This window comes from Microcaecilia unicolor, chromosome 9, assembly GCF_901765095.1.
Source record: "Microcaecilia unicolor chromosome 9, aMicUni1.1, whole genome shotgun sequence".
NCBI classification, from domain to species: domain Eukaryota; kingdom Metazoa; phylum Chordata; class Amphibia; order Gymnophiona; family Siphonopidae; genus Microcaecilia; species Microcaecilia unicolor.
In genome coordinates, this window is record NC_044039.1 from 159,334,281 (window position 1) to 159,348,538 (window position 14,258).

At 42.7% G+C, this 14,258-nt stretch overlaps 1 protein-coding gene across 1 annotated transcript in view; it reads right to left on the reverse strand.

The window, feature by feature from the left end:
* MDGA2 (MAM domain containing glycosylphosphatidylinositol anchor 2) overlaps nt 1-14,258 on the reverse strand; it is a 1,114,501-nt gene that overhangs the window by 25,094 nt on the left and 1,075,149 nt on the right. Inside the window, exon 14 of the mRNA XM_030214886.1 lies at nt 10,680-10,838. Coding sequence (XP_030070746.1) covers nt 10,680-10,838 — 159 coding nt within the window. The remainder of the gene's footprint in view (nt 1-10,679; nt 10,839-14,258) is intronic.

Below are 14,258 nucleotides of genomic sequence, written 5' to 3' on the forward strand. Positions count from 1 at the left end.
CCTTTAAAACAATGGTGTTCTTTTCTAATACTTTCTGTTTTGTTTTTTTTACTCCACTTTGACAGGTTTCCTTAAGTGGATATCCAAATAAAATGAACCTTGAACCTTTTGTATTCATAAATTACAGTGACCTTTTCTTCGCTAGGCAGTATAGCAGATTTTTAATAAATATAAACATAGCCTTCTTTGACAATTAGAGAATAGAGGGTATTTGTAGCAGATCTGATTCACTACAAAGCCAATCCCTTTTGTAAAGTAGCTGATCTTCATACATGCATCCCTCTGTTTTTCTAACAATTCCAAACAGCTTGTCTTGAGGAGTGAGACTGTCTGCAGGGTTCTAGCAAGATTAGAATGACAGCTCCTATTCAGCTGGGATCAAGTGGCTTTGTGAAGGAGAAAATTACAACCATCAGCTTACAGCACATGTCAAGAGGTCAATTTGATCACACAAATGACATGGTTTGTTCAGATTGTGTTTTATTGGTAAAAGTAGTTAAGATATCACTACTCCTCCTGAAGCACAACACTACCTCAAAGAACAAACAACAAAGTAAGCGTAGTTATTGAAAAAAGCATTCACAGGCAGATGATCAAAAGCCCTGCGCTGTTCCAAACAGCGCTCTAAAATAGAGCTGGAACAGTGCAGGGCTTTACCGCACCGATGATCAGAGATAATGCATGCAAATTTAAGCAGCGCAATTATCTTTGATCATGGGGTAGAAGTGCGGGCGAATTGTGGCTGAGCATGCGCTCAGCACAATCCTCTCGCACTTGTTTGACAGGTCTGGGTTGTCAAAAGCCCAAACCTGTCAAACACAGGGCTGGAGGTCCATGGGACCACCAGGCCCTGACTACCCCTGCCCCAAGCAACGGGGGCCGGAGGTCCAGCAGACCTCCGGTCCCCCCGACGATCCCACCCCCCCAGGTTCAGGGAGGGCTGGAGATCCGGTGGGTCTCCAGCCCCCCCCAAACCCCCAGAAAATGGTCCCTGGTGGTCTAGTGGCGGCGCCCAGCCCCACCCAGCGCATACAGACCATGTAAGGGAATCGCTCCCTTACATGGTCTGTAGCCCCGCCCAGTGCATCCCAGGATGCACTGGGTGGGGCTAGGTGCCGCCATTTTGCGGCGGCATCAACCCAAGGAAGAGGAGGGAGGCAGGCTGCGTCCCTCCTCCAACTAAGGTAGGGGGCTGGGAGGGGGTTGTCCTTTAAGCTGGACCACCAGGGATTGGTCAGACAACGCTGGAGGGGCTGAGTTGGGGTGGGCTGGAGGTCTGCCAGACCTCCAGTCCCCCCCTCCTGTCGCTCGCTGGGTGGGAGGGTGGGAGGGGGCTTGGCCGGCGGCCAGTAGACCACCAGGGACCATTTTCTGGGGGTTTGGGGGGGGGGGCTGGAGACCCACCAGATCTCCAGCCCTCCCTGAACCTGGGGGGGTGGGATCGTCGGGGGGGACCGGAGGTCTGCCGGACCTCCAGCCCCCTGTTGGCAGGTTTGCTTTGGGGGAGAACGGGGGCCTGCCAGCATGCAACTGCATGCTGGACAGGGCTCACCATTCCTCCCCAATTATCTGCAAACCCTAACGCCAGCTCAGAGCTGGCATAGGGTTTGCTGTGGCCAGTGACCCAAATTTTGGCGCGCTGGCCACTGATCATTGGCGATGAATGCGCTGACCCCTGTTTAGCAAGCATTAGCATGCTACTTGTGCAAAGAGCCCTCGAGTGCATTGTTTCATGTGCTCGAGGGCTCTAATCATGGGGCGGTAGGAAACGCCGGTGCTAGTATGGCGCTAACAGCCTCTAGCGCCGGCGTTTGCTTTTGATCATGAGGGCCTCAGTGATTTAGTGTGAACTATCTACAATTCATTTTCCAAAAGAGCATTCCTTATGAAATATAAATCCTCACAAATCAAACTATGGGGCTTCTTTACTAAAGGGTGTTAAACCCTTAACGTGCGCTAACAGGGATACTGTATAAGTGTTAAGATATTCTGCAATAATATATCTATTAGCAAGCACGTTAGGAATTTTTTCTGGGAGAAGGCGTGGCATGGGTGTGGCTTGGGCATGGAAACATTATCCTGTTAGTGTTGTCTAGGTAAAACAAGCTAACTGGATAACAGCTGAGATGACACAAGTCACTTAGCACCTCCTAATGGTTATTGCAGCACCCTCAGAACCAGGGGACTGGGTTTGATTACCACTGCACCTGCTTGTGTCTCTGAACGAGTCATTTAACCCTTCATTGCCCCAGGTACAAAATAAGCACCTGCATATAATCTGCAAGCCACTTTAATTGCAACCACAGAAAAGCAGTATATAAAATCCCATTCTCCATCCCCTATAGAAGTCGCTGTTTCTGCATTAAATACTTGCAGTTACTATGTGCTAAAGACTACATTAGCACACAACCTGTATAAAACATATTCTCAAAAAGAAAAGCGTTAGATTTGCACTTAACACACACTAAAATTCGTGTTAACTCCAAATCTTAACGCCCTTTAGTAAAGATGCCACTATTGGACAGAAAACAGAAGGTAGGTTTAAATGGCTATTTTTCTCAGTGGAGGAGGGTGAATAGTGGAGTGCCACTGGGATCTGTAATAGGATGAGTGTTATTAGACATATTTATAAAGGATCTGGAAACCGGAACAACATATGAAGTGATTAAATTTGCAGATGACACAAAACTATTCAAGCTTGTTAAAACACATGCAGACTGTGAAAAATTGCAGAAAGACCTTAGGAAATTGGAAAACTGGGCAACCAAATGTCAGATGAAATTTAATATAGACAAATACAAAGTGAAGTACATTGGGAAGAATAATCCAAATCATAGTTACCTGATGCTAGGGTCCACCTTGGGGGTCAGCACCCAAGAAAAGATCTAGGTGTCATTGTAGACAATATGCTGAAATTTGTTGCCCAGTGTGCTGTGGCAGTTAAAATATCAAACAAGATGCTGGGAATTATTAGGAAAGGGATGGTAAATAAGACCAAGAATACTATAATGCCTTTGTATCGTTCCATGGTGTGATCTCACCTTGAGTACTGCGTTCATTTCTGGTCGCCGTATCTCAAAAAAGATATAGCAGAATTAGAAAAGGTTCAAAGAAGAGTGACCAAAATGATAAAGGGGATGGAACTCCTCTCATACGAGGAAATAATAAAGAGGTTAGGGCTCTTCAGCTTGGAAAAAAGATGGCCGAGGGGAGATATGATTGAGGTCTACAAAATACTGAGTGGTGCAGAATGGGTAGAAGTGTATTGATTTTTCACTCTTTCAAAAAGTACAAAGACTAGGGAACACTCAATGAAATTACATGGAAATACTTTTAAAAGAAATAAGAAGACATTTTTTTTCACTTAAAGAATATCTAAGCTCTGGCTGTCATCTGAATATGTGGTAACAGTGGTTAGCGTATCTGGGTTTAAAAAAGGTTTGGACAAGTTCCTGGAGGAAATGTCTGCTATTGAGATGGACATGGGGATATCCCTGCTTGCCCTGGGATTCGTAGCATGAAATGTTGCTACTATTTGGGTTTCTGCCAGGTCCTTGTGACTTGGCTTGGCCACTGTTGGAAACAGGATACTGGGCTAGATGGACCATTGGTCTGACCCAGTAAGGCTAGTCTTATGTTCCTATAGTAATTATATATTGTATGCGCTTCCATGCCATCAATGTGGGTTGTTGTACCTCAGGTCCCGTTTAATGCAATGAGACATAGAGGGGCATAATCGATTGGCGCCAGCTAAATAGATGGCTAGCCATCTATATAGCTGGTGCCAAAAAGCGGTGGCAGAACCGTATTATCGAAAAAGATAGCTGGCTATCTCTTCCTAATACCCTCGCCCCCTCCTGTACCAGCATCTCCTCTCCCAAACTTCTCCTGTACCCCAGAGCAGACCCTCCCTGGACTCCCAGAGCAGCCCCTCCTCTTGAAGACCCCCTCACCCACCAAAGTCATCTGGTCAATTGGGGCACTTTTTGAGGCTTCGTCCTAAAAATAAATGGACCAAGTGAAGCCAGCGAAATGCTCATCAGAGCCGGCCATCTTTTTTCCATTATCAGCCGAAGCAGGCCATCTCATAACTACGCCCCCATCCCGCCTTCTATACCCTTCCGAAACGCCCCCTTTAACTTTGGCCGGCTCTGCGACGGAAAGCAGTTGGAGCCGGCCAAAATCGGCTTTCCATTATACCGATTTGGCCGGCTTCAGGAGATGGCCGGCCATCTCCCGATTTGTGACGGAAGATGGCCAGCGATCTCTTTCGAAAATAAGCAGGATTGTCACCTAACGGAGCTTGTATGAAGTGTGGAGCAGAAGGTGCAACCCTAGGACACACGTTTTGGAACTGCCCGAGTGTAACAATTTTTTTTGAAAAAAATAGTGAAACAGATTTCCAATATATGGGCGGTTGGGTGGCATTGAGGGGCATAATCGAACGGGGCCAGCCATCTATAAGGGCGGCCATCTCTAATGACGGCCCCGTAAAGTGGCATACCCAACCGTATTATCGAAACAACATGGCCGGCCATCTTTTGTTACGGTTGGGGCTGGCCAAATCTCAATATTTGGGCCGGCCTTAGAGATCGCCATCATTGGTTTTCGCCGATAATGGAAACTAATGGTGGCCATCTCAAACTCGGCCAAATCCAAGCCATTTGGTCATGGGAGGAGTCAGCATTTGTAGTGCACTGGTCCCCCTCACATGCCAGGACACCAACCGGGCATCCTAGGGGGCACTGCACTGGACTTCACAAATTGCTCCCAGGTGCATAGCTCCCTTACCTTGTGTGTTGAGCCCCCCAACCCCACTCCCCACAACTGTAAACCACTACCATAGCCCTTAGAGATGAAGGGGGGGCACCTAGATATGGGTACAATGGGTTTCAGGTGGGTTTTGGAGAGCTCCCATTTACCACCACAAGTGTAACAGGTAGGGGGGAATGAGCCTGGGTCCGCCTGCCTGAAGTGCACTGGAGTACCCACTAAAACTGCTCCAGGGACCTGCATATTGCTGTGATTGAGCTGGGTATGACATTTGAGGCTGGCAAAAAAATGTTTAATTTTTTTTTTTTTTTGTGTGGGAGGGGGTTGGTGACCACTGGGGGAGTAAGGGGAGGTGATCCCCGATTCCTTCTGGTGGTCATCTGGTCAGTTCAGGCACCTTTTCAAGGCTTGGTTGTGAACAAAAAATGACCAAGTTAAGTCGGCAAAATGCTCGTCAGAGCTGGCCTTCTTTTTTCCATTATCTCTTAACCATGCCCCCATCCCGCCTTCGATACACTGCCGATATGCCCCCTTGAACTTTGGCCGGCCCTGCGATGGAAAGCAGTTGAATCCGGCCAAAATCGGCTTTCGATTATACCGATTTGGCCGGGTTTAGGAGAAGGCCGGCCAACTCCCGATTTGTTTCGGAAGATAGCCGCCCTTCTCTTTCAAAAATAAGCAGGATTATGACCCAATGTTATTATTTGGACAACCTAGGCTCGGGCCGTCCATACCCCAGGGATATAGAGACTTTGTTGCATGGGCTGTAATTATTGCCAAGAAAACAATTTTGTCAGGATGGCTGACTATTCAAGCCCCGTGAGTTCGGTACTGGCGGAGTCAAATGCTGATTTTAATGCGACATGAGAGACTGGAGATGAACAACTCTGCCCCCGCCAGGGCCTTAAACTTCCAACATAGGTGGTCCCCCTTTTGGGAGACCCTTACCCCAGCAGCTAGGGGACATTTATTGAACTTATGATTAGATCAAGACACAGATTGGTAACGCTAGAGTGTTCCATTTATGTTTGGACAGGAGGGGGGAGGGAAGAGGATTGGGGTAGAAGGGGGCGGCTGTTTATACTGTGCTAGACAATCTGGTTATGGAAAAGGTTGATGGTTGTTAATATGTTATTCTAATAAAAATGATTGAAATATAATATGGACATCCAAATCCTGATTTTATAAAGCCAGGATGTGGATGTCTAAAAATGCAGTATGTCCTAATGGCAAGGGTGCATGGTCTGGGTATGTTTTGGGCAGGACTTGGGAGTGGCCAAAATATGGACATCTGACTCTGATATTGGAAGGGGAAAGGACGACCATGTCCAAAAAGATGGACATTCATATTTAGGCCTGGTACTTGGCACATCCAGGTTATAGAAAAGTGCTTTAATTGAAAGGTTCTCCACTGGAGAGAGTAAGAGAAGTCACAGTAGGTATTTTTTTTGTCCATGGAGGATTCAATTTTAAAAAGAAAAAAATAAGAAAATTACAAAGAGTTGCAGTGGGATTTTAACCAGCACCCTCTGGTTCTGCTCTGGTTCTCAGCTGGCTGCTCTAACCATTAGCTGAATCCCCCATATAGAGATCTATGTGGCCATTTTATAATATGAATATCTTCTAAGCTGCTACAAAGATGTTTTGCCCCATTCATAGTTTGGACGTTTCAGTTTATAAAATGGATGTTCATTCTGGACATTAGCAGCACTTGGACATCCATTTATCATGTATTTTAGAACAGGCTGTATGTCAGCAGATCCTTTACTAAAATACACGAGAAATAGGTGCCAATATGTGATGTATTGACTTGGTCATCCTTTCTAAAATCTGCCTTTATTAAAAATTAGTTTCAATAACAGTGCACAAAATGTACTGCAAAGTTCACATATCTGCAAGGTTCACATATAAATAAAAATATTGGCCATTCCATTTAATGTAACAGCTTCTACATAAATAGGGCAATTCTATAAAGTACACATTCACAGTTATGTGCCAATTATGCATTGTATTTCATTAGAATAGTAGCAAATATGCACATAAATGCCTACATTCCATGTAAGCACTATCCGGCAGTGGCGTAGCCACAGGTGGGCCTGGGTGGGCCAGGGCCCACCCACTTAGAGCTCAGGCCCACCCAACAGTAGCACAAGTTTAGTGGTAGCTGGCGGGGATCTCAAGCTCCGCCAGCTGAAGACTTCCCCCTGATGGTAACGAAAATGCTACTCTCCATGATACCGGCACCTCAGATTTCAGCGCATACCTGCTGCAGACTGCCAAGGTGGAAAGAAGCATTTTCCTGCCAGCTGAGATATATTTTTGGTGGTGGTTGGGTGGGGGAGAGAACACTTGGTGCCTACCCATTTCTTGCCTAGGCCCACCCAAAATCTGTTGTCTGGCTACGCCCCTGCTATCCGGTAAATATATGCATATCTTTATAATACTAACACAGTAAATGTCAGCAGACAAAGACCCACATGGTCCATTCAGTCTGCCCAACAAGATGTCCAGAGTTGTATTTGGCACTCTGCACAGGTTCCACTTCCTCATGATTAATTACTGGCATTATAAACATGGCAGTCAGCAAGTTGCCTTGCCAACCTCATATGGACAGTTCTCCGATGCAAAAGCGTGTGTCTTTCCGGTAAGTAGGCAAAGTCTGTGTGGAGCATTTGCAGGACCCAATGCATGTAACTCTAACAAATGCATTTAAAGAAGTACATAGTGGTGATAAATTCATAACAGGGTGCTTATGTGCCTTAAAAAAATAGGATCTTGCAATGACCTCAAATTTACAGTTGCTCTAAGGAAGCAGCATAAGCACTGGCAAGTTAGAAGGCCAAAAGGGAATATGAAGAGAAACTTGCCTTGCAGGCAAAAACTATTAATAATAACTTTTTCAGGTATATCAGTAGCCGAAAGCCTGTGAGGGAATCCGTGGGACTGTTAGATCATCAAGGAGTAAAAGAGCCACTCAGGGAGGACAGGACCATAGCACAGAGGCTGAATTCTTTGCCTCGGTCTTTACTGAAGAAGATGTAAGAGATCTACCTGTACCAGAGATGTACTTTCAAGGGTAATGATGCAGAGGAACTGAAATCTTATGAACCTGGAAGATGTACTGGTATAAATCAACAAATTTAAGAGTAGCAAATCACCTGGACCAGATGGTAAACAACCCAGAGTATTTAAGCAATATTCCATGCTCCCAATCTCAGGGCAAACAGTTGCTTCCCCATGTCTGTCTCAATAGCAGACTATGGACTTTTCCCTTCAGGAACTTGTCCAAACTTTTTCAAACCCAGATACACTAACCGCTGTTACTACATTCTCCGGCAAAGAGTTCCAGAGCTTAAATAAGTGTTGAGTGAAAAAATATTTCCTCCTATTTGTTTTATAAATATTTCCATGTAACTTTCTTGAGTGTCCCCTAGTCTTTGTACTTTTGGAATGAGTAAAAAATCAATTTACTTCTACTCTTTCTACACTACTCAGGATTTTGTAGACCTCAACCATATCTTCCCTCATCCATTTCTTTTCCAAGCTGAAGAGCCATAACTTCTTTAGCCTTTCTTCATATGAGAGGAGTTCCATCCCCTTTATCATTTGGTCACTCTTCTATGAACCTTTTCTAATTCCGCTATATCTTTTTTGAGATACTGCAACCAGAACTGAACACAGTACTCAAGGTGAGATTCTACCATGGAATGATACAGATGCATTATAGTATTTTTGGTCTTATTCACCATCCCTTTTCTAATAAGTCCTAGCATCCTGTTTGCTTTTTTGGCTCCCGCCACAGCTCATTGAGCAGAAGATTTCAGCATATTATCTACAATGATACCTAGATCTTTTTCTTGAGTGCTGACCTCCAAGGTGGACCCTAGCATCAGGTAACTATGATTTGGATTATTCTTTCCAATGTGCATCAATTTTGCATTTGTCCACATTAAATATCATCTGCCATTTGGATGCCCACTCTTCCAATTTCCTAAGGTCTTCCTGCAATATTTCACAGTCTGCACATGTTTTAACAACCTTGAATAGTTTTGTGTCATCTGCAAATTTAATCACCTCACTCATCATTCCAATTTCCACATTATTTATAAATATGTTAAATAACACCGGTCCCAGTACTGATCCCTGCGGCACTCCACTGTTCACCTTTCTCCATTGAGAGAAATGACCATTTAACCCTACCCTCTGTTTTCTATCGAATAACTAATTCCTAATCAGCACCAGAACATTGCTTCCTACGCCTTGACTCTTTAATTTTCTCAGGAGTTTTCCACGAGGAATTTTAGATACACTACATCAACCAGCTCATCTTTAGCCACATGTTTATTCACGCCTTCAAAGAAGCGAAGCAAGACCCATGCTGACTCTGTCCCATTAAACCATGTTTGTCTATGTGTTCTGTAATTTTATTCTTTATAATAGTTTCCACTATTTTGCCCTGCACTGACGTCAGGCTTACTGGTCTGTAATTTCCCAGATTACCACTGGAACCCTTTTAAAAAATCGGCTTCACATTGGCCACCTTCCAATCTTCAGATAATATGGACAATTTTAATGACAGGTTACATATTACTAACAGCAGATCAGCAATTTCATGCTTGAGTTCTTTGAGTATCCTCGGATGTATCCCATCCGGTCCAGGTGATTTACTATTCTTTAATTTGTCGATTTGGCTTAGTACATCTTCCAGGTTCACCAAACTTCTTTCAGTTCCTACTCTTCATTACCCTTTTAAACCATTTCCAGTATAGGCACATCTCTTATATCTTCTTCCATAAAGACCAAAGCAAAGAATTCATTCAGTTTCTCTGTTATGGCCTTATCCTCTCTGAGTGCCCCTTTTGTTCCTTTATGATCTAACAGTCCCATGGATTCCCTCACAGGCTTTCTGCTTTTGATGTTACTGTGAATTTTAGCTTCTGTGGCAAGTTTCTCTTCATATTCTCTTTTAGCCTTCTTTATTAATGCATTGCATCTGACTTGCCAGTGCTTATGTTCCTTCTTATTTTCTACATTTGGGTCTTTTTTTCCATTCTTTGAAGTAGCTTTTCCCATATTGCTAGAGGATGTGGTATCAGCAGTTAATTTATCTGGGTTTAAAAATGGTTTGGACAAGTTCTTGGAGGAAAAGTCCATAGTATGCTATTGAGATAGACATAGAGAAAGCCACTGCTTGTCCCTGGGATCAGTAGCATGAATCTTGCTACTATTTGAGATTCTGTCAGATACTTGTGGCCTGAATTGGCCACTGTTGGAAGCAGGATACTAGGCTAGATGGACCATTGGTCTGACCCAGTATATCTATTCTTATGTTCTTGTGTGCATTTTGTTAGCAGTCTAGTTAATAGGTGGGATATACATGAAGTAAATAAATAGATATAATTTATTTCACTAGGTTTATCATTTTTTAAGTTGCTACGCTAGTATCCCATAATAGCACATTTGCACACCAATTCTGTTATAGAATACTGGTGTAAGTGCCCAGTTATACGGCAAACTATAGGCATGACTACTTATGCCATGTCAATGGCCAGAGTAAATGGTCGTGTCTAATTGCGGCAGTTGAGCTGGAATTCTATAAAGAATACATGGAAGAATAGTGGGAACATCCATGTCCCACCCATGCCCCTCTCAGGTGAACACCTGCTTTAAAATTATGCATGAGAACACTTAGGCATGGAAGTGTACTTAAGTGCTATTCTATAACTAGATGCCTAACTGCCGTTTCACTCCCATTTTGGTGCTTAACTACCATTATCTATAGTTTTTGCACCTAAAGTTAGAATTGCCCTGATAGTGCACCAGAAGATTCCAATCTAATCCCATACAATAAAATTGCTATTGGTCATACTAAACATGATAGTGACTGATTTCTTGTTTACACTCACCTATGTGTCGTCCATACATGTGGTAGTAAAAACTAAAACAATATGCAGTGTTCGTAGCTCCATAAGGGTTTTTTGGGGCTACATTAAAAATAGGACTAAGTAGCCTGGCTTTCTCTCCATCCAGTCTTGGTCGAGATGTCTCTATGTACATGTAGAAACCTAAGAATACACAAAGAGGAATCCAAGCTATTGAATATCTTTTTTAAAATACCAGTCTGCAGGAGTCATTCAGCAACTGTGTCATTAATTAATCAATTAATTTGCTTTTTGATATTCCAGTATTCACTTCATTTAGACCTCAAGACAGAATACAATGAAAGCAATTATACGATATCTTAACAATTAATTACTTATACAAACAAGATCGAGTGTAGTTGCCCTAAAGAATAATCAGCTTGCAAATTTAACAGCACAGCCCCTAAATCCAGCACATGCTCAATGAAAACATGTTCTGAAAACAAAAGCCATTACTTTTTCAATTATTTGAGATATTTAGACTTCTTATGCTGTTCTAGCAGTAACAAATACACTGCAGGCTCATGAGACTGGAAAACACTACGGTTTATCACACCAGCTTTATCAAAGGGTGGGACAGTGAGATTTAACAGCTCTGACTAAACTATACTTAGCAATAAATACTGACACATTTATGAGAAATATAAGATCGAAAACACTGGGGACAATATTTAACAACACATAAATATAAATGGATAATGTAGGGGACTAGTCACTATGTGCAGTAAAGCTGGCCTTTTACAATACCTTAATTTACTTATCTCAGTACCTGTATTATTGATCTTCCCCGGGAGCCCAATGCACTCTCAAAAGGGCTGCAGCAACTGTGCATCTCCCTCACCCCAAAGATATCCTACTGTGGTGACCCATCTGAACAGAGCCCCTAAAAGGCCCCTTCAGCTAGAGACCTCCCTCCCAAAGTCTTTATATTCTGTTAGGTCTTCCTGGGCCTACTTGGTACAATCCCTGGTGGTCTAGTTGATTCCAGGGCCAAAATGATCCTCCAATCACTCCTGCCCCTGCCGATGTTGGGTTCAAAAGGGTGACAGAAACCACTTAAGGTAGTTTTATGGTGCCTGTATTTACAAATTCATATTATTGAGGATATTCATATTAAAATCCTTATTCATGTATAAACATATTTAATTTTTAGTGTTTTGTGTATCACTATTAATATCATATGCCTATATTATCATCTCTATATGTTTTTATTATTATATTTTATTATTATCATTAGTATCATTGTTTCATGATTTCATGTTTCAAATATTGTTTTATTATGCTTTTAAAATTAAAAAAAAAAACCTGTAAATTAATTTTATGTTTTTTAGACCCCTGAAGAAGGCATTTTTGCCAAGACATGGACCGTGTCGGGTCCTAATAAATCTTGTTTTGAAGCTCCTGCTCAGTTGTTGGGTTGGTCATTTGGATTTCATCCTCTTCTACCCCTGGTGTGGTTTGTTTGTGTTTTGTGGAAGGCGTGGACCCCCTTTTCTTTTAGTTTTATGGTACTAACCCTAGGAGTCAAGCTGCAATATAAGGGTATCTCATTATTTTGAATCCCACTGTAACCTTATGTGTGTTACAGTAATGTAACACACTTTATTGCCACTTAACATGCATTAAGGGGCAAATAACATGTATTATTGTCTTGAAACACTATGGGCCCCTTTTACAAAGCAGCAGTAAGCCCAATATGGGCTTACCACTTGCTAAAAAGGAAGTACCGCCAGTCTACCACAGCAGCCTGGTGGTACTTTCCATTCCCAGCGTGCCATTATATCTGGCGCTACAAAATATATTTAATTTTGTAGCGCCGGTGTGTACCCGGTGGTAATTGGGTAGTGTTGCGCACTGCCCAGTTACCGCCGGGTTAGTGTTGGAGCCCTTATTGCCTCCTCAATGGGTGGTGGTAAGGGCTCCCCCTCAAAATGGCCATGCAGGAAGTGCTTCACTTGTTGCATGGCCATTTATTAAAAAAAGAAACTCCTACCTTTTACCTGCTGCGGTAAAAGGGGTCTCGGCACCCATCAAAACACACGCCGATGCCAGCACAGACCCCCTTTCTCCACAGCTTGGTAAAAGGAGCCCTATAGTAACTATGTGCCTGATATTCAGACCATGGGAGTTAGCCAGGCTGACTTCTGAGGTTGGCGCTGAGCCAGGATATTCAATGCCGGGCCATTTCTGGTGACCAAAACTGAATATCTAGATGTTTATTGGATGGTTTCAACTTAAATGGCCAAACCAATATTCAGCACTGACTGGTTAAGTTGCAACCGGCCAAAGATAGACCTGCTATTTTGGTGGCTGATTTTGGCAGCCAAACTTAGCCCACAATGCACTGAATATTAGCGGATAGCTGGCTATATCGCGCAATATAACCGGTTATCTGCTAAACACTAACTAGCAATATTCAGCATGAGATAACCAGCAATCTCCAGCTAGATATTGCCGGATAGCCGGTTAAATGCCACTTAACTGGCCAGGAGCTGTTCCTGGCTGGTTAAATGGTTTTAAATATTGGGCGGTATTTCCCTAAGCTACTCATCTGTATGCTTGATATGCAGAAGCCCTATTCATTTTAACACTATTCAAATAAACTTTGGCTGGGCCCCTAGAATGATTGAACTAAGGGCTAAGACCTTTTTGGCAATGGGACCACTGATGTGGAATGGGTAACTACATGTTTATGTTTATTCGGATACTTGATATATCACCTTTCACAACAAATCAAAGCGGTGTACAATATAAAATAAAAAGAATAAAGAAAGCAATGCCAAAAGAGATGGATTATGATGTGAATCTTTTGCGTTTCCACATTAGTTTGTAGTTATTTTTTTCTTGTATGCTGCTTTAGTGCTGATGTGTTCTAAAGGTTCTTGCTATGAAGATAATGTAGATTATGATGATTTGAGTTTTATTTGTGAACCATGATGAGCACTTGCATTTACTTATTTGTTTCAAGACTTGTTATACCACTCTTTTAAGCCAATATCAGAGTGGTTTACAACAAAAATAAAGGAAAATAATAGAATAAAACTAGGCCTAGGCCATTTTTACCACAAGGACAAAATGGCTGAATTCCCACTTTTTTCTATTAATGGCCACACTCTGATTTTCACATTAGCACATGGCCATTAGCAAGTGAGCCCCTACTGCCACCCATAATGTAGGCGGTAAGGGCTCATGTGCTAACCATACACTAATTGGTTAGTGCGCAGCAATGTAGTTGTGGTACGAAATTAGCACAGAATATGCCTACACTTTGCACCTCACCCCATCCCTGTGGTTAAAAAAAATCAAAATTACTATGGAATGCCTGAGTGCTCCATGGAAAGGCATTTTAAATTGCAGTAAGCATGCGTTAGTGCATTCTGCAGCTTAGTAAAAGAACCCCAAGTTTTGACTGGTGTCTTAAATTTATTAAAAGAAGTTTCAAGGAGGATGTCTAAGAGAAGGGAATTCTACAATGCAGGTGCAGTATATATGTAAATGCCATATTCCTTGAGACTTCTGAAAACTGGACAGTGAGGGGAGAGTAAGATTACCCTAAGAGGATCA